General features: G+C 36.9%; 2 protein-coding genes across 6 annotated transcripts; one reads left to right on the plus strand and one right to left on the minus strand.

Annotated features, from left to right (window-relative positions):
- Positions 1–226: 226 nt before the first annotated feature.
- Positions 227–16,186, minus strand: clic3 (chloride intracellular channel 3). 3 transcript variants are annotated; one of them, XM_078955792.1, is made up of 7 exons: positions 16,143–16,186; positions 5,076–5,143; positions 4,419–4,528; positions 2,150–2,275; positions 1,976–2,082; positions 1,713–1,888; positions 227–1,575 (listed from the first exon to the last, which is right to left on the minus strand). In XM_078955792.1, exons 2-7 carry the CDS (start codon positions 5,109–5,111, stop codon positions 1,411–1,413), a joined length of 720 nt encoding a protein of 239 aa, XP_078811918.1. In that variant the 5' UTR covers positions 5,112–5,143; positions 16,143–16,186; the 3' UTR covers positions 227–1,410. The 3 variants fall into 3 exon arrangements, with proteins under 3 accessions (XP_078811918.1, XP_078811917.1, XP_020563415.2); XM_078955791.1 differs by lacking the exon at positions 16,143–16,186 and adding an exon at positions 13,098–13,414; XM_020707756.3 differs by lacking the exon at positions 16,143–16,186 and adding an exon at positions 5,250–5,371.
- On the plus strand, positions 10,056–25,322 carry LOC100049474 (fucosyltransferase 7 (alpha (1,3) fucosyltransferase)). Of its 3 annotated transcripts, XM_011481696.4 has the most exons (4): positions 10,056–10,191; positions 11,142–11,365; positions 20,511–20,637; positions 23,381–25,322. In XM_011481696.4, the coding sequence occupies exons 3-4, from the start codon at positions 20,617–20,619 to the stop codon at positions 24,431–24,433; spliced, it is 1,074 nt and encodes a 357-aa protein (XP_011479998.1). In that variant the 5' UTR covers positions 10,056–10,191; positions 11,142–11,365; positions 20,511–20,616; the 3' UTR covers positions 24,434–25,322.
- The last annotated feature ends 203 nt before the right edge of the window (positions 25,323–25,525 follow it).

Genomic DNA, 25,525 nt, shown 5'->3' on the forward strand with positions numbered 1-25,525 from the left:
TCAAAAATTGTATTGTATATTCTAAAAAAATGAAATTTACTTTATAATCATTCTATAACCATAATCAAAACCATAATTGGCTTCAGGTTGGCTCTTTGAATGACTTCCCTGCCTCCAGGAAACCCTTATGCTACCACACTTTGGTAGAATAACGTCCACCAGATAGTGCCCTCTTAAAGAGTCAAATGTGATTGGGACTAAGCAGTAAAAGACACAAGAGCACACGTTTCTACTGAAAAGAAAAAACGTTTAATAGCCAGAAAAAATACTCTTAGGAAATCCAAAAAATTACATTTAAAGAGGACCAAGTAAAAGACTGGACCTTTTAAAATATATAAATTCACTAAAACACAATCCACAGCAAAGCAAAACATCAACTAAATTAGCAAACCTAATCTCAATTAAACATCTCATATTTTTTACAGGGTGATCAAGATATACATACAATAACTGAGCTCAAGAGAAAAAGCATGTCTTATTTGCACCATGTCAAAGCCCATTCGTGAATTCCACTTCCTGTGGTTTCTGTGGTCTTATTTCAACTTTTAATGTTAACCAACATTTAATATCCTCCCAACTTTGAGGAAACAATTTGGAAATGTTACTTTCCGTCCCAAAAGATCAATGCACCAGTGCACATAGGAACGTTTATAAGACATGGATGAGACAGTTTGGTGTGAAAGAACTGCAGAATTTTGACCATAGGGATTGATTAGAGCCTAAGTATCTGACTTAACAAATAAAATAACCCACCCCTAATCCATGTGGACATTTGTTATAGAATAGATTAAGTTGTTCTGATTGCAAAAAAATAGAGTGACTAAATAAAAAGCAAAGTGGATGTCATTTGAGTTCATATAGATCTCGTAATTGTAACAGTCAATTTCTGTTGACTGTTGACAGTATCCAGAGCACAAAACTGCTTCCGTGGGAATCCTTTATTGCTTTTAATAATGCAGTCATTTATTTTCACGTGATCCCCCCCCCTCCGGGTCTATCATGTAGAAACCTGACAGAAAACTTAAATTGGAAGTTTCTCAAAGCTGTGACACAGACAAATCCCACTGAAAAACTAAATTAAATGAATGTAAGGGTTAGGACAAAAATACTGACATGAATTAAAACCCATTTTCTATATATCTTATACACATTAATTTTTCAAGAGGAATTAAGTTTTGTACACATTTTTCTTCTTTTCTGGTCTGAAAAAGATTTTGTTTTAATATAACAGGTGGTATAGGACCAATATAGACAGTTCAGCATTTCAAAAAATCAGTTGAAAATATATGCAGTTGTAAACATTTTTCCACTCAACTTTTTAATTATTACACAAGCATGCCAAATTTGCCATTTTAGGATGTTGCTGTTCTTTCCTATTTTTCGTATATTCGCTTTTTCACATGCATGTTTCTAACTGGTCAGATACTTGGCAACAGATTTGTAGGCAAGAAGAATCTCTTCGTCTTGTGGGCAGGTGTGGCGAAACTCATCCTGTTTGTAGGCATTGTCCAGGTACCGTGTCAGACCTTTCAGTTCTGTAGGAATGTCAAAATTACGGTACTTTTTGCACACCACCTGAGGGAAAAAAAATCTGATCAACATCAGGAGCAATAAGCTTTATGGGCTCTGAATTTTTAGCAATTACAATATTTAGATCTTCAGAGATAACCCTTTTTTGTTTTTGTTTTTAGAAAAGAAGCTGTTGTTTTCACCTTTACAATGTTGAGTTTTGGAAGCAGGTTACAGTCTGCCAGGGTGAAGGCGTTACCATCCAGATACAAGCGTGAAGACTCATTTGCATCCGGATTACGCTCCAGCTCATGAGGAAGAGGCGTCTCAAGGTACATGTTCAGCTTCACCAGAGTTGAAAGAAACTGCTTCTCTAGCACTGGACAGCAGGAGAGAGCAAAACGATCACAATCTCTGATATCAGGAGATCAAACAATGTAAAGAAATTCTTACAAAAGGAACTCACTGATATTTAGCCCAGGATTGGGATTCTTAATGTAGGCTGAAAATTTGCGGAATATGTCCTCTCCAGCCAAATTTGATTCTTTGTAGGTACAGCACAGTTTTGGATACCTGTTTTGGCGAACATAAGTATTGAAGCGTATGGTTGACCTGTTATCTTTGCTCACCATTTGCTCACCGTGGTGGGGCCAGTTTCTCCTCCAGGAATTCTTCGATCTTGTTAGTGTCTGTTTTGACTTCACCATTGAAGATGAGGAAAGGAGGCTGGGATCCTGGAGCAAGAGCTTTTAGCACTTCAGGAGCCCTGCAAGAATATTGATCAAAAAAGGATTTGTCGTTTGTGAAAAAAAATCACTAGAAATTACCCATTCCAGAGTTGCATTTCCTTGTTTCATCAATTGTGGTGCTGTGCATTTCACTCAACAGGCAAAATGATAAACTTGTCATATATCACCCTATCATATCCTCTGTATAAAATTAAAGGTGATAATAAGTGCATGTTTGTGCAGGAAAGAAGGTCTTCACATCTGAGACTACATTCACACCTCAGCAATGTGTATTCAAGCGCTCATTTTCAACGAAAGGTCTGTGTTTACACATGTGCATGCGTGTTTTGGGCTTCCATGTTTAAAACTCTTGCATTCACTTATCTCTATGCAACTATCTACAACTGTTTTCAGGGTCTACTTACAAACACGTGACCATTTAACACGTGTAAAAAGTTAAACCGGGTCGAACTTTGATCGATCTGGGTCTCAGATTTGGTTGTGACGTATGGATCGTATCCCCTTTAATTCACTGAAGTGCCAACCATTTGAAAATTGATCATGGAAGAGAATTTAATTATTGCGGTTTTTGTCCAGCTGGAATTATGAAAAACCTAGTCTTTCAGACATGGGAATAGAGCTTTAAAAGCAAAAGCCTGGTGAAAGATTCACAAGATTTACAACGCTTCAACATTTTGCACCAAGCCTCTTCCAACTGTAGATGGTGGAAATGCACTAGTAAACAGTAGAATAAGAAAAGGAAGAAGAAGCCCTTCCCTGTTCGCCCGGTGTAGACACCATAAGCTAAACGAGCATTCAAGAACGCACTTTTAGTGTGCATCAAATGCCCTGTGTAAACGTAGCATAAGGTGAAATGGTGCAAATTTAAAACCAAAAAAGTGCACGAACAGCTTGGTTGCAAAATATTTTTCACTTCAATAATTAGGATTTATTTTAAGTCAGAATCGTAGTGAGGAAAAATGTTCGAAGCCCATCGAGACTACTGTTGTTGTGAATTTGGGCTATACAAATAAAATTGAATTGAATTGAATTGAATTGAATTGAATTGAATTGAATTGAATCAAATTGAATTGAATTGAATTGAATTGAATTGAATTAGTACCATCACTTTATGCTATAGGTAAGATTACATTTTCAAATGTGGTGGTGTGTTCCCTTGATTGACAAGTGGCAGTTGAAACCTGCGTTCTAGTACAGCCCTACTGGCCATGCCCCAAAAACCACCGGCTGGTTTGTTCTGGCCTTTAATCCATTCACCCATGTCCTGCCAAGATGACTAACAACAATGGAGCTGTAAACCAGCTTCAAACGAGCACAAAGCATTAGAGTACCGGTATGTCAAAACATCCTCTAGCCACCTTTCTCTACAATTTTAGTGAGCGTGTTTTTTGTTAATGAACTTAGAGATGCCTGATGCATCCTGTTTAAAACAAAAATGTGGAAGTTATTTTCCAGTTCAATTCCGAAACTCAACTTGTTTCAGTCTTTGAATTTAGCAGGGAAGAGAAAAGTTGATGGAAAATCTTTTTTACATTCACATTAAAAAGAGATTAACTTAGACATTTAAATTGGGCATAAATGATTTCTGTTGACTGTTGTGATTCACAAGTATGTTCTGAAATTTGTTTGCTTTTTATCTTAAAGGTGAGGAGTTGGTGACAGAGGCATTCTTGTATAGACACCAAAAAAATGATTTCTCTTACAGACAAAAATGGCACAGCGGTGTGCATATGATTTTTTTCTCCCCCGTTAGGTCCAAGAACTTGCTGAGCAAAAACAAATGTCAGCAGGTTATGGGCTTAGATGTTGGCATGTCTGAGCTGTGATGTGACCCTGAAAGTTGGCGTGTGAGGATTTTCACCATTGTCACGAGTGTTGTACACACATATATACACATATAGGCAGCAAGTTTGGGGAAATATAATAAAAGTTCAATAAATTAACTGAAAGACATACTATTCCTAGGGACAGGACGTACAGGATGTGAAGTCAATATAGCCAAGAAATGAATTTCAAAATAAAATTTTTTAAAAAGAAAGCACAAAAGAGGCAAAACAGGAGCTTAACAAAACACAAGAACAATAACCAGAAAAACCAGGACTAAAACCTCAAACGTGGCAGCAAAGTTGGCTTATAGTGAAAGCAAATCAGCAGACTCACCTCTTCATGTCTACAGTGGTGAGAACAAACTCTGCCCTCTTCAACCACAAAATCATGAAGAGCCTCTGGCAGAAAGGACAGTTCCCCACACTTTCAGCATCAAGACTTGCCTGTCAGACAAATACATCACATTCCAAACACTTTGAGGGAAAATATTCATAAAGGAACTCAAATTGTGATAAAGTGATTTCCTTTAAAATGGCAATCTCTGATGAGTGATAAAAATCTTGAACACCCACGCAGACATTCTTGAGCAGCCTGCTCGGCTTTGACAGGTCTCAAGCAGCAGCGTACGAAATTAAAACCTTTGGTTTACTTTTGGCAAGAAATTGTCATTAAAAATAAAATTCCCTTCCATGCTGTGTAGTATTAAATATGAGTCAGAGAATTTTGAATCCAGAAAGATAAAGTATGAACAAAGCCAAAGACATAAAAAAATCTTTATCTGTTTTCAGGAGGGTTTTTTTAGAGAAAGAAAAAAAAAGAAAAACTCACTGCAAAGAAGGTAAAGGAAAATTTTTCATGTATTTGTATAATGATTGCAAGTAATGACCGTACCAAAGTAGTGCACTAAAATGTGTTTCTGCAACTAAAATCTTTAAAATAAACATTATTTCCTTTGTTTTAACAAGGGACAAATATATGTTTATCTCTTACCTTAACAAAGAGCTCAATATTTGGTTCATCACCCATCCCTTTTTTCTCCTCTCTGTTGTCTGCTGGGTCTGTTTACAAAAAGATAGAAAAACTGGGTTTTATAAATGTGTTTTCCAACACAATACTTCTGTACTTTTTAAAGAAATAAAACAGCTGGTGAAGGGACTGACTCACGTTGCTTGCTCATTTCCAGGCTTTAGCCGTATCCCTAAATAATTGTACGTCGTTTCCTCTCTTTCTACTGCCTCTCTACACACCTGTTTCTGTGTTTTGTGTCTCACCACACCTATTTTGCTTTGCTCCAGCCCTACCAGTCTAACCAGCAAATCAGGATATGTGTCATTTGTGCCTCAAAGCGCAACCTCTGCAAAATGATATTGCTCTTCCAGCTTGTCAACCATACTTTTCTGCCCTGCCCTTTCAATAAAAATAAATAAGTATGCTTTTTTGGTGTGTGTGGGTTTTTTTTCAGACAAACAATCTTGCCAAAAGACTTGAAAATATCTTAGAAACAGCCTAGAATAGCTTAGAAACAACAAATATATTATACCAGGAAGGTGGGACCTCTGATATTCTAGCCCTTACCCCATCCCTGGTGGAGGGCCCTAGCCTGTGCCAGGGGTTGGGGTGGGGGCCCCTGTGGCGATCCTGCAGGCCCTGGTCTGGGTGGCAGATATGATTGCCTAGCAGGTGGATTTCCTCTATCTACTATACCGTGGGGGTGTCTGAAAGTCCTGGCTACCACTGCTGCTCATGTGGGGGTCTTTGTGTGGGGATGACCGGGAACTCTCCCTCTTTTCTTACATTCCATTATCCACCCCAGCAGAACATAAACACTCACTCTGGCACAGGTGTCAGCTCACCATTACACAAATAGCGTGCATGACAGAATGAAATGCTTTACATGTGTTGGTTTGTATGTATAAGTGTGTGCGTGTGAACTGTATTTGTAATGTGTACATGTTGACATGTTTTGTGAAGATTTTTGGAGCCAACAGGTATGTTTATTACAATTGAGTGTGTGTGTGGACAGGCTCCGCCTCTTTTTGACTGACATTTACGCCTGACAGTAATGATTATAAACTTCCAGATGTTTTTTGTCTTTATGATCCCATCCTTTTAACAAAACATCCTCATATTTCCTAAAACCCACTTTTCCCCCCCTTTCTTTTGCGCCCTTACCACCACCACCCCCTCTTTAACATCCCTCTCTCTTCCTCCCTCTTCTTCTTTTTCCAACAAAAGTTAAAAACAATTACAAAAAATTAAAATCAAAAATAAGATGCAAACCCACCCTTGTTCCAAATACCCTTTCTCCAGGCTCAGTGTACAAATCACTGCCATCGCAGTTAACAGGTTGCCAGTAAACTGCCACACAACAAAACAAACTCAATATGACCTAGGGACAATTTAGGTTCACCATTTAGCCTATGAAGTATGTTTTTGGACTGTGGGAGAGAAGGTGGAGAATTCACACGGACAGGTCCCAGCTAGAATTTGAACCAGGGCCTGTGATGAGAATCAGAATTTCTGATTTTTTCTTCATTCAAATTCTTGGGAATCAGAAGCAGATGAAAATAATGCTGTTGGAAAAATCTTGGTGTGATGTTGACCTACAAGCTCTTTGCTCCAATACCTTCTGATGCGGCCAGTTGTAGATGACTAGATCTATGTATGTCTTCATTTCTCATCTAAGCTGGCATCTGGCTCAAAACTATGGCTGGAAAACTTCAATATTACTCGCCATTTTTGTTGCACCACTTGCTTTCACTGATTTGTACTGGTTGTTTGGCAGAGATTTTAACACCAGATGCCCTTCCTGACACAACAATTTTATCCGGGCTGGGGACCAGCACAGGGGTACCCAGACTTGGGGCCCCCTATTATTACATAGCTAAGCAGTAGCGCAAAGGGTCCACAACTCAAGCAAATTTCTAGTAAACTCCTGCCACTCTGCAGAAACCATGTTCTAGGAAACAACAAAAATTCTTAGATTTTTACTAAAAATAGCATTAAAAAATGATGAACCAATGAGAACACTTTTACAGTGAATCAAAAGATGGTTGGAAAGAAACTTTATAGGGCTGCACGTTTCATAAAATGTGATCATAACTTTAGATATATGAAAAGAAAAGCAAATAAATATAAAGCAGGGGAAGCGCTTTCATACTTTTTTCTCATTTCAAGAATCTTTCACTTCTCATTTGTTTCCTCCTCGTTTTGCCATCTTTTTGTGTCTAATGAAAGTCTGTTCTCACGTTGCAGGTATTCACTTGAGGCTTGTATGCTTGTTTTGTTAGGAGGCGGAATCAGGGAAGAGCCCCGAGACAGGGTGACACAAAGGGAAAGCAGGCCGTACACCGAAAGGAGCGAGATAAGAGTTTCAAAACAGACAAATGTTGGATGACGTGACTGCAGACAGACCAGTAGCAGCCACTCTGCAGCTGAAACTTAAGGAAAAGAACCAGTTAAAATGTATAGAAAACAAAATACAATTATAGCTTGAAAAAGCTAACTGTGATTTGATATGGGACATCAACTCTAGTCATCAGTGAAGGTGATTTTAGCTTTGGAGTTTGGGGGAGGTGGATCAGCCACCTTCAGCTACTTGTCAGTGGAAACTTTCTCCGGTAATACCTGACAGGTCTGTCCTTCCTGACCTAGTTATTTGTTTTCCCTCTCTAGTGCCCCTTGCAGGAGGCAGGAGAAGGCAGGAGAAACACAAAAGGTTAATAAAAGTCAATGAGGCATAAGGTTATGTTTATAATTCATGTCACTCCAGCTGTTGTATCATCCGTGATAATCGAGCACTTCTAAGGCTGTGATCTTCATGAATAACTTTCAAGAAGAGAGTAAAGATGAAGTACAGGTGTGCAGACCTGAGCAGGAACTGAGGAGTTATATTTCTTTCAAAAGTATTTTGTTGGTAAAGCGTTGTAAAACAAAATAATGTTCTCACATGAGAGGGAATGACAGTCTCAGCTTGATAGGAGCAAAAAGTGGTGACAAATTCTGAAACAGACTGACTTCCTGTCAGTGCAGCGATGTGTGAAAAATGTAAATGTATTTGTGTTGATGTTTTTGACGTCTGATCATGAAGCATTGTTTGTTTGCTCACACAGACAGGAAGTTCTCTCATTTATTGTTCAAAGAATGGATTTTATGAAGGTCTTTACGAGCTGTGTTAACTTTGAAATCAGTTTTAATGCTAAACAGAGAAAGTTTACCACTCAAACAGTGTTTTTCTGTATTCAAGGTCAAATTGAAAAACTATTTTTTGTCCTTTCAATCAGATAGCAGATGCAGTACAGACAGACACAGATCTAAACATAGAGATAAACAAATTACAATGACATCTTGATTTAAAACGTGACAATTAAGGATTTAAGCTATTATATATCTATAAGCAAAGTGTAGGACATCATTACAACACCTAAACAAATAAGTGCACCGAGAAACAGCACAAGACAGTGTGAAGATGCAACATATATAGACTGACTTTGAGACAATTAAGACAAAATAGACAATAGTCTATGGGTCAATGCAATATATGACCATAAGTCCAGGGGTTATAGATATTCATAAAGGACTTGTAGTATAAATAATCTTGTAAAATGGAATCTAAAAGCCTCACAAACTGAGCATAGCGTGTTTGTGGCATCAGTGGTGCAGAGGCCAAGAGGTCGACCCTCGTAGGCCCTCTTGATTTTATTATTGGGATTGCTTTAGTGCGAGATGTAAAATATTCAGTCTGTATAAAATTGAATAAACCCTTTTTTTTTAAGTGAAATGCATTTTATTTGAGATCCATTGGTCTCTGTCAATGAATGTGTAATAATAAGTGATTAGGCTACCAAAAAAAAAAAAAAAAAAACAGTTTTTTGCTTTTATGTTACTTGTCTGGCCCACTTGGGATCATATGGGTTAAATGTGGCCCCAGAACCAAAATTACACCAGTTTAAATTAAAGTAAGGCTGTTTTGTTAGCTGTGATTGCTCTGTTGCTGACCCTCCTGGCTTTCCTTGCACACTGGCCCTTGGACTCAAGGATGGGATAGCGGTGAGGTGATGAGCGCAAATCCTGAAGAACGTGAGAGGGTAGACCTTAAGCATGTAGGGTCGTTTTTTGAGTTAACGGTGCATACACAAACCGTGAAGTGTCTGGCAGGAACTATTAGAGTAGATGCTGCCCCCTACTGTATTAACATGCATGTTACCAGTGCTTGGGCACTGACAGGGAAAGAAGTTTAAGAATGGAGCCAGGGACAACAAACAATCAACCCTCCTGAAGAAGGCCTGTCAGGGGACAGAGGTCAACTGATGTATTGTGAGAAGGCCCTCAGTTACGTGCAGGAATGAGCAGTCAGGGGAGGCAGGTGAAATAAATCGCTGAAACATTTGATATAACCTTCATGTATGTTTACTCTATTTATTTTCTTAGTACATGCTAATGAAAACACTAAGAATCAACTCTAAAGAAGATATTTTTGCCACTGCTGCTCTGTTGTTGCTACAGACCATTTGTGTTACATTGCACACATGATGTGCTACAAAAAGAACTGATCAGCCTTGAGTCTCAAACGATTGAAGACGCATTTATTCACTCAATTCACATTTTATAACTTGAATAAATCCTTTTTTATTATTATAAAATTTTGTTATTTTCAGTAAAAGCATTAAATGTCATTTTAGTACTGTAATAAAAATAAACAAAGTTTAACCAAACTCATCTGGTCCCCATAAAAGAAAAAATCTTCTGATTTCAGAATATATGGAATAAAATAGCACTTTATTGATCTCCTAATATAATAAGTCCATCTGTAGATTAGAAATGATTGTAAAGGACTTCCGGCAGACAAATGAATAGGCCTAAATGCCTTATCAGATCTTCCTACAATGGGATGAATCCTTGTCTGAATAATAATTAACGGTGTATACTTCTTTAAGACTTTCTAACGTCTTTGAAGGCACAATATGGTTTACAGTCACAGACCCATTCACCCACACACACGATGACACACTGATGGCAGCTCCACTGCCTAACACTCGCGCCAAACTATAACCACCATGAGCAATGTGGGGTTCAGTTTCCCAAGGACACTTCGACACATGAGCCTGTAAGTAGGGAACCAAACCTGCAATCTTCCGATCAGAGGTCAACCACTGTACCTCTGCACCATAGCCGCCCCAAAAAACTTCAAACTGCACCATTTTTCAGCTACATTACTTTGTGGAATGAATCAGTAAAGGTAGGATACAGTCAGAAGGTGCGGGTGCGTTATGTGGAACTGAAGCAGCAGGATAAATAAAAAGGGCAAAATATTTTCAAAAACAATTATAACTGGAAATTCTATAGTAACAACCAGGAACAAAATTGCTGTGATAAGGAGAGAGCATGATGATTTTTTTCTGAACGTTTAATACTCAACTGCTCAAACGTCTAGATGATAAAAACCCCAGGTGTGTATCTGTAGCTGAACCTTTCTTTGTCTTAAAAGAAGCAAAACAAAGCAGAATATATGTTCTTTAACACCAAAATTTTTGTTTGGTGTTAAAGACATAGAAAAAAGTGTTGAGATTTTCTAACATTTTTTCCCAGTCTAATGTTTTATGTTGTCAATGTTGTCGTTGATTAAATTGTAACAATATATAACTTAGTAACCTCTTTTTTAATATTTGTTTACAAAAAAGAATTAGTCGGCTCTAACGTTACTATTTTTCTCTGCTGTTTTTGCAACAGTCTGCCTTTCCTGTTCTCAGAAGTAGAAAGAATCAAACCGGAGCCTTGATTTCAAAAGACGCCTCTTTTAAAGTGTCAAAGAGTCACCCCACCCTCTAAAAGTGGCAGACAAACGTTTTGAAAAATAAAAAACCAACTACACTTATGTACAAAAAGTAATCTCACAGCTGTTGCTAATGTCTTTTTCCTAAATCTTTAAAATACTTTTTTTTTTCTGTCTCAATGATGTTGCAGTTTAGCCTTTGTAAAATTTAAATGTTCGCTTGTGAAACCCACAACTTTTTTTAGTCATAGGTGACACTTCCTCTTTTTCCTTGTGTGTTAAAGTGAAACGAACAGCCACCATGGGTGTGCCATGTACCACCACACATACTTGCCCTTCCCATGAGCAGCGCAGCGAGTTTGGAATATCATCAACAAACTGTCAGGGAAGTCAGTTTCTTTAAAAAGCTCACATTTTTTGCACATTTCACTGCAGCCCTTTTGCTTGCAGCAGCTACCATACATGCCGTTGGTTTGGACTGAGGAATAGATGGACATCTCACGTTCAGGTCAGTAGAAAACCCTGGATTTTATCTGTGGCTGCGTTCTTGTTTTCTCTTTTATTTAAATGCATTCTGCAAATGCATAGCCAGTATCAGTGTGAAAATATTTGGAACTTTAATAAAACAAATAGGAAAATTGAGTGTTAAGGGCTGAAATCATGACCGGAATGATTTAGCTGCTTCTGGTGGATTCTTTGCTAACCTCGTCCCATCTTAAAACGTTCAAAAGTAACAATAAATTAAAATGTATTGACAATTAAATAATAAAAATCAGCCATTACTTTTGAGTTGTTGATTAACGCAATTATTTAAAAAAAAAACTAGTGAAATAGGGCTGGACAAAAATGATGGTACCCATAACTTAATATTTTTGTTGCAAAACCTTTTAAGGCAAGCACTGCCATTAAACAGTTTCTGTATTTGTCAATGAGCCTTCTGCACCTGTCCACAGGTATTTTGGCCCACTCCTCATGAGCAAACTGCTCCAGTTGTCTCAGGTTTGACGGGTGTCTTCTCCAAATGGCATGTTTCAGCTCCTTCCACAGATGTTCAATGGGATTCAGATCTGGGCTCATAGAAGGCCACTTCAGAATAGTCCAACGCTTTTCTCTTAGCCATTCTTGGGGGTTTTTGGCTGTGTTTTGGATCGTTGTCCTGTTGGAAGACCCGTGACCTGAGACCAAGCTTTCTGACACTAGGCAGCACATTTCTATCCAGAATGCCTCGATAATCTTGAGATTTAATTTTACTTTGCACAACTTCAAGACACCCTGTGCCAGATGCAGCAAAGCAGCCCCAAAACAGAACTGAGCCTCCTCCATGTTTCACAGTAGGGACAGTGTTCTTTTCATTGTATGCTTCATTTTTGAGTCTACGAACATAGAGCTGATGTGCCTTACCAAAAAGCTCCAGTTTTGTCTCATCTGTCCAAAGGACATTTTCCCAGAAGCTTTGTGGCTCGTCAACATGCATTTTTGCAAATTCCAGTCTGGCTTTTTTCTGATTTCCTTTCAACAGTGGTGTCCTCCTTGGTCGTCTCCCATGAAGTCCACTTTGGCTCAAACATCGACGAATGGTGCGATCTGATACTGATGTACCTTGATCTAGGAGTTCACCTTTAATTTCTCTGGAGGTTGTTCAGGCTCTTTGGATACAGTTCCAACCATCAGTCTCCTCAATTTGTCATCAGTTTTCCTCTTCCGGCCACGTCCAGGGAGGTTGGTTACTGTCTCGTGGGTCTTAAACTTCTAAAAAATATGTGCCACTGTTGTCACAGGAACGTCAAGCTGCTTAGAGATGGTTTCATACCCTTTACTTTTACGATGTTTGTCTATAATTTTGTTTCTAATGTCCTGGGACGATTCTCTCCTTGGCTTTCTGTTGTCCATGTTCAGTGTGGTACACACCTTTTCACCATACAGCAACGTGACTATTTGACTGCGTTTAAATAGGCAGACTGACTGATTATGGGTTTGAAAACAGCTGTGATGTCAATTAAAGGACACACCGGAGTTCATCATGACCCCCTGGGCAATTAGTTCTCAGTCTTATATGGAATGTAGAGTTTTCTTCACTGTTCCTCCTCAATGACAGTGCTGGACACGGTATTCTCGAGAACAGGCGCATTTTAATGTCTTCACTCCATGTAACGCCGTGAAAACTACATAACAGAGTTGTACAAATACCGTTAGACTTGACATTTACAGTTTCACCAAAAAATACATAACAAGTTAACTACCTCGTGGCTGCCTGTCACTTCGGAGGTCTTTGATGAATAACCAGTCTGTATTCAACTTTTCACAGCTTGTTGACTCCTTTTCCAAGCTGCCCTTTTGCATGGATCTTGGTTCAAAGTCTATAATGATGTGAGAATAAACTCCTCAGCCCAACATCAAATCACGCGAGTTCTCAGGAACTCTCGCGTTATTAGCGTTATACACAACTTCATATAACATTGTAATATAACAGTACTAAACAGCATAAAATCAAATAAAACACAATTTACACATTTTAATAACACAATTTTCAACCAAAGGTATTTCTTCCTTTAAACCAAAAATTAACTAATTTTGTAACCTTTTCAGTGACACTTACATGGAAGTACCATCATTTTTGTCCAGCCCTATTTCATTACCGGTAGTTTGTTTTTTAAATAATTCTGTTAATCAACAACTCAAAAGTAATGGCAGATTTTGATTATTTAATTTTAAATACATTTTAATTTGTTACTTTTAAACATTTCAAGTCATTCCAGTGAGTATTGTGGACTTTCTTAAACTGAAGGATACCAACAATTTTGTCCACCTCTGTATATTTGGGGTGAAAACTGCATAATCATAATGAAAAGACCACTGGGAACGCCTTTATAATAGATAAAAATATAGTTGGAGTGGGACTTTAAATAGTATGTCATAATATAAAATGTCTGCAGATCTTTTATCCCCCTTTTTCTACTAATTTGCAATTGAACGGACAAACCAAGTTATAACTTGCAGAGGGGACCTGCAAGTTCTCTGTTTCTCACATCCTGTTTGAGAAGTAACTTGTCAATCGCTACTGATTTATAGTCGTTATTCATGGCTTTGCCCAAAGTGAAACCCAACAGTTATTTCCAAGGGTTAAATGTGCTAAAACAAACTCATGGCAGCTTGAAATATTGAATAAATGAAATAAATCCCTTTATGCATTTATCCAATCGGAAGGACCCGTTTACGTTGTTGATCAATCAGATGAGCCCTTCTATGTTTGATGTTTGCCTCCTATGTCGACAAGGGTCATTTGGAGTATAATTTTTATACTGTTGCATTGAAATGGAAATTATGTTTTTGGTTGGTTTGATATTTGTTTATATACCGCAAATTATATCGTTATCGCAATATTAATCACCAATATCGCATATCGCGAGTTTTCCTCATATCGTGCAGCCCTAATTCCAATTTTAGATGAACACTTTTCCTCAAGCTCAACCTTACTGTAGATGACAGAAACTTTCACTGAAGGTCAGTAATACAAATGTACCAATTCATTACTAACATTATTCAACACTTTATGACCATTATGACAGTACAAGAAAAATATAGCTGATTTATATGCATGGTGCCTCATAATTGAATTAAGATGATTTTTTTTCATTTAGATTTCAGCATACAGGCTAAATACATGTTTCTGTGGAAATAACACAAAATTTCAGGAAGAGACATGATCTGAGAGCAGTGGAACTTCAATCAAGTATCAAGCAGGGACACACGAAGCTTTTCATTTCTAAAAAAAGATCCACTACCTTTTTCTCTGTATTTCAAAAAAATGTCTTGATGGAAAAAATAGTCACAAATATAACATACCCAGGTGTGATAAACCTGCCTATTAAATTATGCTACCATGGCAATTATGTTAGCCTTAAATGAATGATGAAGCTGCAAAGCAAAACATATATCTGCATACAATTAGGTGATTAGTTGCATGTCTTCATCATAATAGGTTGTGATAAAAGTGTGCCATTAACATGATTCCCACCTATGAGATTTCTTTAGGATCAAATTATATTTTCATGATCTCTAACTTCAGCTGCTTTAACTATTAATGCAACACCCTCAAACCTCTCATTTGGTATGTTCAATCTGAAGATGATGGCCAACCTAATTGATTAAAAGCTTCAGCAAATTTCCTTTTTCTGATTAATCCCATCTACTTTTACACTTTATACTTTTATAATTGATAAGGGATTGGGAAAACTGTAGATTGTTTTGCTCTCAGTTGTAATAATCAGTCATTAGTGATGAGTGATGATTTGTGACGTTTGGCAATGAGAGGCTCTGTCATGATCATGTCATCTGTAAGAGGAAGCAGTTGAGAAATAAAGTTGTGTGTGAAAAGTTGGAGTTCATCTAAATTGGAGAAGTCTCTTTATTTTTCCTCCGTTTTTGAGTCGGATACTGGGTACACGCCAGGACCAATGCATGAATAAAAACTCTGCTAACAACAATAATTGTTGTAAACGCAAACTATGTTGGCAAAAATTTTGACTCATAGATAATGTATTCTATACACTTACAACCCTTTTAAGAGCTTAAATTCATATTTTCTTTCATTTTATACAATTTTGAGCTTATGGAATATGGTTATGAAATAGTACTTATATATTTGAACAATTCTGCACTGATAAACCTATAATTTTTAACAGTTAAAAATGAAATACAAAATGCATTTTTTTTAAGTTGTAGTTTTGTTTAATTATTTTTTTTATGAACAAGAATCCCTGTGTTGAATTGATGAAAATAAAAAAGTCACAAACGTTCTGGCCCTTTTCAATTGTTTTTATCTGAATAAAGTTGAAAAAGTTTAACGTTTAAAGCCCACGTCTTTGTGCAACAACACATCCATGTTACAACTGATTTATGTCTCCAAAAAGCTCTTGATAACTTCATTGTTGAGCAGTAAGTGTTGTTTTAATTCTGAACTGCAAGTTGCTTTTTAACCTTTCAACCTTTCAACCTGTCAGCATTTTCTTAATCAGGGAATTTATTTTCGATACTCCTCTCTTTACGTGTCTACATTTCAGTACTGGTAACTCTTGGTTTTAAGTTCCATTTTACTTACTAAGGAAATGACACCAGGAAACCTATATTTTGGTTTCCTGTGTTGTGTTGTTTTACAAAATGTTGGTCCCTGTGACAAAGTAGTTGTATCTAATTGTCACCTGCCTGTCATAGCTCATCACCTTTAGACACTTCATGCACAACCACCAAATGTTTAAGACTGGTTTGATTTTTGTCATGTTTCTCACCTTCTCTTCCTGGTGCACAAGGAACAAAATGGTAGCCAAGGCCTTTGCTTCCTGTTTAATAGTTGGGCACAGGAAGTGGAAAAATTTGGATATCTTTGTACATACTTTTTGTTGCAAATGATTTGACTTGTTTGTTTGTTTATTTATGTTTGTATTTATTTGCAGGACTTTAACTGTATGATTTGCAGAACATTTCTATCTTTTGTTGTATATTTTCTTTATTGTTTGTTAAAAAGTGGCTTCCTTCCTGGGCGCGGCCAGCCAACTAACTGGAGCCCATAAAAGAGGAGGAGCTCAGTGTAAAGGAGAGAGTGTGTGTGAGCTGTGCAGCCAAGGTGTGAGATCAGCAAATAAAAACCTGGCCCTGAACTTAAAAGTAATCTGCCTCCTACGTAAACCAGGCCACTCTTGTCACATCACATTGTGACAGGCCCAAGGGGGACAAATCTGATTATTATCTCTATTGATTCTACCCTGCGACAGACTGGCCACCTGTCCAGGGCGTCCCCTGCCTTCGCCCACAAGTGGCCGGGATAGGCTCCGGCAGCCCTGGGACCCCGAAAGGGACAAAACGGAATAGAAAATGAATGAATGATTTTAAAGTTGAAAGATCAGATTTTATACAAAAAAGTATGTGTATATTCTGGTTTCATAGATTTTTTTCAATGGAGCGCTGTGAATTTTTTTCTTATTTTTAATTAGTCGTGTGGATTTTCAAAGATCTACATAGTTACCAGCATGTTTTTTTGATTGGCAGATGGTTTTGTTGGTCTCATCACACCTTCCGTTTATGCAGTTCTGCCAAATCAATGGATTTTGACATGTTAGGGGTTTGGGTAGAGAAAGCAGTCAATATGTCCAGGCCATTTCAAAGTCCAGATTATGTATTTAAATATTAAGACACTTTGTTCAAAGTCCAAAATGAATTTTTGAACTTTTTAAAAGAGAGAGAAGTGTCCTTCATTTCCTGTCCTCCCACTTACCTCGTCCTACATAACATGTTCTCATTTCCTTTTACACGTCTCAAAATGTAATGCATCAAGGAGCTTCTTCTACTCCACTAAGGTAAAACTTTTGTTTTCCTGAGCTCTTGCTGAACCATAGAGCAACTAAATTAAATTTAGAACTAAATTCTTATGTGTAACAATATTCTTGGAATACAGAATTACTTACATTGTCAAATTTAGATGTTTTAGAGCTTCAGTCAGCAAAATCAAAGGTGAAATATAAACCTGTATCCTGCCTATAAACACATTTAATGGTTGTCTTTAAGAATACTGTTACAGAAATAGGATGGAAAACAGGAAGTTTGTATTTACAGATACACTGATCTTTATTTTAAAGTGTTGTCTACTTTAGAATGTTTGGTGGTATGCTAAGTAAAAAAAATTTCAGTCCCGATGCTTCCCTTTTTTTTTCTTTTTTTTTAAGTATTTCAGGTTTAAAAGGCTCTGCAGAGGACTGGCACAAAAATGACTGGAAGCTAAGTAAAAATATCAAGTCATGTGCAAATATAGAGTATTTCCTATAAACTAGGAAAAAAAACAAAATGGATAGCATCTGCGCTTTTTACTATAGTTGTAAAACACAGAAAGCTTGGGTAAAATTATATGAATACCAGTCAAAGACAGACAAGCTTTCATCAACCTTAACACACTAATAAAGGAAAGATGAAATACAGAGGAGCTATGAAAGGGGCCAGTCTGAATTTTACATTTCATGTCATTCAGTATTTTTTTATTCTGCAAAAGTCTCGTCAGAGAAATTTTTTTTTCTGTTTTATTTGTTTTACTTGTTTAAACTTTGGTCAAATCTCACATAATTTGTCCGTTTCAAACTGAGCTTGATATCACATTTACATACATGTTCAGTAAAGAGTGTTGTCTTTAAATATATTTACACTTTTAGTAAATCGAGTGGAATTGACTTTAGCAATCTTTACAACTTATATTTTCACAGTGTTTTGTTCTTCTTTGATCATATGGAAAAAAATTAATGCAAATAAATATTTACGGTATATAGAGTTTTGCTTCACCTTAATATAGTTTTTCCTTGTTCCCATTATATGTGACTCAAAAGCTGTGTTCCTTTTTACAGATTTTTATTTCTCTGTTTTTGTTCTATAAAAAGTAAGTTTTTAGTTTGTCATTTTCGGAAATGATTGCAATAAACTTTTAATCAGGAACGTTACTTTTCGTCCAAAAAACCTTTGGTGCTGTGTTTGGGAAGCATCACCAGTAAGTGCATGCAGCTTACTTTATCCTTACAATTACTTCACCATGCATTGCATTACCGCACGCACGACAATCGTAAGTTCCATTTTTAAAGGCGTCGCTTGAGGTGTTGATACGTACAAACCTCAAGGGAATTGCTAGACACACATACGCTCTCTTTAAGATGTGATCACTCCTTTCTACAACCCTCCATAGGCACGGACAATGCAAAAAACCTCAATACACCTATACGGGTGCATGTGACAAAGGCCTAACACACAAAACTAACACACTTTTACGATTTTGGTTGATTTTAACTAGACTTTCTCAAACTTGGCTCAAGCTTGGAATTGAACTCTTGAACGTTTACATCTTAACACTGGAATTACTTTTCTGAGTACTAAATCTTTGACATCATGTCTATAATATGTATCACATAGTTCTGCATTAGTCTACATTAAGTTCAACCCCTTCCCTGAAACTAACCTGAAATTCTGATCCTGGCCTACGCATTTGTTGAAAACTGTGGGTGTATCATATACCGCGACTATATTTTCCCTTTTGGCTTCAAAGGATACTTTTAGACCAGAAAAGTCATATAGTCTTGGTTAATTTTTACAGGAAGTGCAGAAAAATCTCACACCTTTCTTTGGTTTGCAAACACACGCAACTACCCAAAGCTAACAATTTACACTCACAACAACTGTGTATATTCCAGGGTAAACTGTTAAAAGAAAGAACAGACATAAAGGTAGAAAATCATATTGCCTGTCATCCCCAAATTGGCATCAGTAAATCTCTGAAATTGCAAAAATTCCAGGTGTGCCCTGGGGATAAAGACTTTTTCTTTATTTGCACTTCTCTAGATTTGTTTATTGGCATTTGTTTTTCACATTTCACTTTAATCTCCTTTGTTTATATATATATATATATATATATATATATAGAGAGAGAGAGAGAGAGAGAGAGAGAGAGAGAGAGAGAGAGAGAGAGACTTGCTTCAGCTGGAATTATAAAAGTTAAAGGTCTATCTTTTAAATGTACATTTTAATTACTGAATTTTAGCAATTAATTTTTTGGGGGATTTGCAAGAAATTTTTATCTATATAATTTTATTTTTTTTAAAAGATGCTATATGTTTAAATTTAAACAACATTAACCTACATCCTTGAATTTTTTACTAATATATATCCACATCCTTGTTTTCAAACTAATTTTTAAATGTTTTTATCATTACTAATTTTAATTGTTTGATCACCACTGTGTCCTTACTCTGTGGTGATTTTAATTGAAAACATATATTAATTTCATCACATTTAATTCTCATTATTTATGTTTCATTTACACAGTTTTTATTTTTTTTAACTTGAATCATGTACGGTGCATTCTGCTGTATGTGTATACAAGAAGTGCTATAGAAATAAAGTTAATTGATAAACTAATTCCCCTTTTGCATTCATCAGGGCTCGCTTGCATGTGAACCAATGCCTTCTTTGTCAGACCAGGCTCTGATTGTTTGCTAAACCATAGGAACTATCAAATAAAACTGGTGTTTGACCAAACAGCACATCCTAAAAGTGACACAAGACTCACAGTAAAGGAAAGGCACATGAGAAAGAAGAAGTCCCAACCCTAAATTGTCGTAATCGTGAATTATCGCTGAATCCTGTTAGTTACTTCAGACCTACGTCTGTAGGATTAACAGGATTTACTTTACTTGAAATGGTTCCTCTTGTTTTTTTTTTAAATTCAGAATACATGATGAGGTTGACCTTTCAGTCTTTAAAACTTCACGAACTAGTCCAACGACACCCCTGACCCAGAGACCCAACTGCTATTTTGGTGGCAGTGTCACGACACCATGTGACGTTTTCATCTCAGCTGCTGCAAGGCATTAAACACACTCATGTATTTGAGGCTCACGGCACTTTACACGCCTTGCTTTTAGACTCAGCTTAGTACAAAGTACTGTATTTGTTGTTCAGCGTTTCTGTTATATACAGAATAGACATGGTCCTAATGGAGAGGGCTCTTGCACAAATAATGCAATTACAGAATGCCAGGATGTCTGCTATCTGCTGGAAAGCATTATAGAGGATGTCACTCCCACTGTTTGTCTTCATCAATAATGAATCATTCTTTCCATATAATTCAGAGGTCTGCTGTCTATCAGAACACTCAAATGAAATTGCAACTCTGGACAAGAGGCTGAAACCAGAGAGGAGGAAAACTGCTTTGTGGTGTTGCCCGTTTCTTCAGAGATGGATGAAGTGAAAAATCAGGTACGCAGATGATCCCTTGAAATTTGATCTGAAGTGTTACATTGAAGCCGTTTTTGAGAATGGGTTCACAAAAGGAGAGAACATCTTCACAATGCATCTGTTCTTATTTATATGGGTGATGTTATCAAAAGATTCTGCTCTTCAGGGCAGCTGGACTTTAGAGGTTCGTCTAGTAGATGTTTTACTTCTCATGACTAGCATTGGCAGTTCCTGAAATATTGTGGTCTCTGAACATATGCATTGAGTTCAAGATGAAATATCTGGGTCATTTCGCACGAATTAGTCGTAAACAGATAGTGTTGCATCATTTTTCCACTGGGTGTACCATACGGCACCCGTCTTTGCCCTGCACTTCTGTGGTCAAAGAAAAAAAAAGAGCTTGAGCTGCAAGCAGCCTTTGACACCTGTCTGAAAAAACCACAGCGCTGCAGTACAAGTGAGCTGTTTTGCACTGTAACAATCTGTGCTCTGCATACTTTGCTTTGACAACAGACAAGCTTTGGATTCAGTTAAATTAGACACTTATCAAAGTATTGATAAATTTTCTGTTTAGTGCTGTCGTTTTATCAAACTTTCATGTTGAATCTTCATCAAACTGGCTCATGAAATTAATTTTACAGCTTTTTGTAAATATGTACTTACCAGAGCAACAAGTGTAAAAATAGGGCCCCAAATACCATTTAAATGTCGCAACAGAACAAGCAGGTACTTTTCATAATTTCCCTTTTTTAACTTTCCTGTTAAAAAAAAGGAAGCAAATAACTGGAAAACATACCCAGAGCCGCAGCGCATGATGGTGAGTTTACTGTTACGGCTGAAAATATCTTGGACTGAATAGCATAATTATAAATAATACTTTTTTTTGGATAGTTCAAAAAAGTTCATAGTGTCTGTGTTATTAACTGACTTCGTAGGTTCTTATTTTTTTTTTCCACATACCTGACAGGTTTCGATGGATGTCTTCCGTCTTCGTCAGAGTCGTTCTTTTGGTTTTTCAAGCAAATTCAGAAATTTATCATGTAGTTAACTGCATTGTGTTATAGTTTATGTTTAGGTTTTTTTGTTTTGTCACCCTGTTGCAAACGAACTGTTTCTAAACTGAATGAGTAACAGTTGTACACAATTGTAAAAAAATTTAATAATAACATTTTTCTTTTATTTCTGTGGAAAAGAAAATGTGTCTTTAGAGGATCCTGTAGGACTTTTGTTGGTAAATAACTTCAAAAACCACTACGAAATCTGAACAAGGCTTTAGAAAAATGGGTTTTAACCATCGTAAATCATGTCGTCTCATCATAAAAATGAAAGAGTTATGAAATTTGATGCCTTAGTGAAAGTTACTACTTTTAATTTCTTGGACACCTTTCAGCTTTTTTATGCCCATCCACTGTATGTTACAGCTTCCACAATACCATTTTATTGGTGGTAAATAAAGGTGTTAAAGTTTATGTTTTTAGTTTGTTTTTTATTAAAGTCAGCTTTCAAAGTGTTCTTTTTAATTATTTATCTGCCACGCAAACCAAATGGTTGCGCACACAAAAAAAAACATTTTTTTAAAAACATTTATAGTGTGTATTACTTCCCTGAGATTGAGTATTAGGGCCACCATGAAAGATAAAAATAAATTAATATACAAGAACAAAGTTGTAAAAGTCTGAGGAAAAACTTAAAAATGTTAAAGAATAAAGTCGTACATTTAAGAGAAAGAAAGTCAACATTTTAAAAGAATAAATTTTTAAAATTCTGAGAACAAAGTTGTATTTTACGAGAATGAAGTTGAACATTAATAAGAAAAGAAATAATTATTTTAAAAGGAGAAAGCCTACAAAAAAGAGGTTGTTGTGTAAGCCTCCATCTACAAGATGTGCCAACTAAAATCCATCAACGCAGCCATTTATGGCAATGTCACAAAGTTTTAGTTTATCATAGGAATCTGTGTGCCATAATGCATTCGGACCTCTGCAAGTACACTCCTAAAGGGGGCAAACACCACACTTGCCGGAAGTTCACCCTTTTTGGGTCATGAATCTTTTCCAAAGAGGCCCAGTTTCCTGTAAATTCTTTTCAATGTATGTATATTCACAAAAGGTCATGTTGACTCACTAAAAGACTCCATATTTTCTTTTTTGAGAAACCAACAACAAAGTAATCGCTTGCAAAGTGCTTTTTGTTGTTTCTATTTCACTTAGTAAACAGCCTGTCCCCTCATAAATTTGTCTTTAATCCTATAAACTCTAAACTTACAAAATTATAACTATATTCTTATAAAACATTGACTTTTTACTGATAATAATACCAGTTAATTCATGCAAAGTTTTGTGTGTGTGGGGTTTTTCATAATTTTACAACTTTATTTTTGCACGTTTTGTTCTTTATTCTCATTTATTTATTTACTTACTTACTTACTTACTTACTTACTTACTTACTTACTTACTTACTTACTTACTTACTTGTTTATTTACTTATTTTTTGTGGTGGCCTTAATATTCCGTCCCACTCCCCAAGGCAATAACCAGCAGAAGACTTACTGATCATGTATTGGTTGAGTGGTCAAAGGTATAACAAGATTTATATAGGTTTAAGTCAAATAAAAACACTTTGAGAAATCTTCTTCAGCAACTAATTTTGATGCTAAATTGTTCTTGGAAAATCAAAATGCTTTAGAGCAGGATTAAACAGCTATTTTTTGAATGAAGTCAATCAGTTAGAACACATTATAAATATTTGTCTTCCTCTGTTGCAGGGCAGTGACAACGTTAAAAGATTTCTGAAGAAGTTCTTCATCATCTGCACTCTCTTGACTACATTGCTGTATGTTTATCATGGATGGTGGAGAAGCGACAGCTACACCACGTTTGGCCATGTAAAAAACAATGGGAGTTTAACCATCCTGCTGTGGCACTGGCCCTTTGTTCAGTCCTATGTCCTGGAAGGTGATGTTTGCTGGGATCTCTTCCACATCCCTCACTGTAAGCTGGTAGACGATCGCTCCTATTTCTCTTCTGCGGACATTGTGGTGTTCCACAACAGAGAACTGATACAGGGCAGACAAAAATTGCCCACTGACCTCCTAAGACCAGAAGGCCAGCGGTGGGCCTGGATGTCCCTGGAATCTCCAGCTCACAATGGAAACCTAAAACCGTTTGCAAACATCTTCAATATGACCATTTCCTACAGGAGGGATGCTGATGTTACCATACCTTATGGAGAACTGCTCCCTAAGGAGGAAGAAACCCCACTGCCAGAGGACATTACTGTCAATAAGAGCTCCCTGGTCTGTTGGGTGGTCAGCAACTACATGAGGCACCATAAAAGAACTCAGGTGTACAAAGAGCTCAGCGCCGTCGTTCCAGTGCAGGTTTATGGCCGATGGACAGGTAAACCTCTTTCCTCCTCAGATCTGCTGCCCACAATCTCCCGCTGCTTCTTCTACTTGGCATTTGAGAACTCACTGGCCAAAGATTATATCACTGAAAAGCTGTGGAAGAACTCCTATGAAGCCGGAGCTGTGCCCGTTGTCCTGGGCCCCTCGATACAAGACTACAAAGCTGTGGCTCCGCCTCATTCTTTCATCCATGTTAATGAGTTTGCATCAGTAAGAGAGCTGGGAGAATACTTACAAGAGCTGGCAAAAGACAAAAAGCGCTATGCAGAGTATTTTAACTGGAAGCAGTGGTGGAAGGTGAAGCTTTATGTAGATTGGAGGGAAAGACTCTGCAACATCTGTTCTCAAAACAGCACTTTACAATACAAAAAGACTTACTCAGATTTAGAGGCTTGGGACAAGAAGGTTTAGGTATTACGAAAATATTTCCACATTTCTGTGGCATAATAAGGGATATTTGGTCATTCTCAACATTTATGAAAACATCCTATTCAATGTTCATCATGACAGGGCCAACTTACAATCTTTTTTTCATTTTAACAGAAAAATTCATGTATTTTCAACACTATGAAGCGCACTTAAAAGTCTTTTTTTGTTTTTTTCAAAACAGCCCCCCTTATAATCCAGTGTGCCTCATATATGGATGAATTCTGGTTGTGTTTACTCAAGTTAAAGGGGTTTTGAGAGCTGCACGGCGCTCTGGCAAAATGTTTGCTTTGATTTTGTTGTAAATACGCTATCATGGCTAATTCGTAGCATGTTACATACAAGTTTTAGAATGGCTGTAACACAGTTAATAAACTGTGGCTGACAGATTGATCTTTTACTCTTTTGTCTCACTTAATGCACCTTATAGTTCGGTTCACCAATTATATAATTTCAAAAATAAAACTTTTCATCAATGGTGCGTCTTACAATTCAGTGTGCCCTATGGTGCAAAAAAATACGGAGCAGACAGCCCTCCGTCTGGCTTTTTATAAAAACACAGCACTTTTCAGGATGCGGTATGTCGCGGTCATGTCTGTCCAACTAAGAAAACTTGACTCTTTCAGCATTTATTGAGGCAAGTGTGGCATTTTATGCTTCCAGCAGCAGAAACTGACTGAGTGACACTATCAAGTAGACAGTTGGATAAAGATTTTCGTTTGTTTTGTTTCTTTACTTCATTGTAAGCTGGCTTTCTTGTTCAAATCCTGTTCATTTTCTGTAACTGAGAAACACTTACATTGCTTTTGATTGATCAAAGTCTTAAGGTTGTTGTTTTTTCCTTTAATAAATACTCAGTGTTTTTTTACAACAAGCTTGTTATGAATGCTATGATTTATCATACATGGTATTTTTTGGTCATGTGTCAGAGAGGAACCTAGACAAGACAGCAGTAAGAACTTGTGAACTTATGGCGAGTGCTTGTCACATCTTCAAAAAAAAAAAAATAAAGAACAAGAATTGGACAGAAATGCTGCGGTTTAACCATCAAGACTGTGGCTCACATTTCTGTCTTTG

The sequence above is a fragment of the Oryzias latipes genome, chromosome 12 (genome assembly GCF_053564925.1).
Source record: "Oryzias latipes strain Hd-rR chromosome 12, Olatipes_Hd-rR_3.1".
NCBI classification, from domain to species: Eukaryota; Metazoa; Chordata; class Actinopteri; order Beloniformes; family Adrianichthyidae; genus Oryzias; species Oryzias latipes.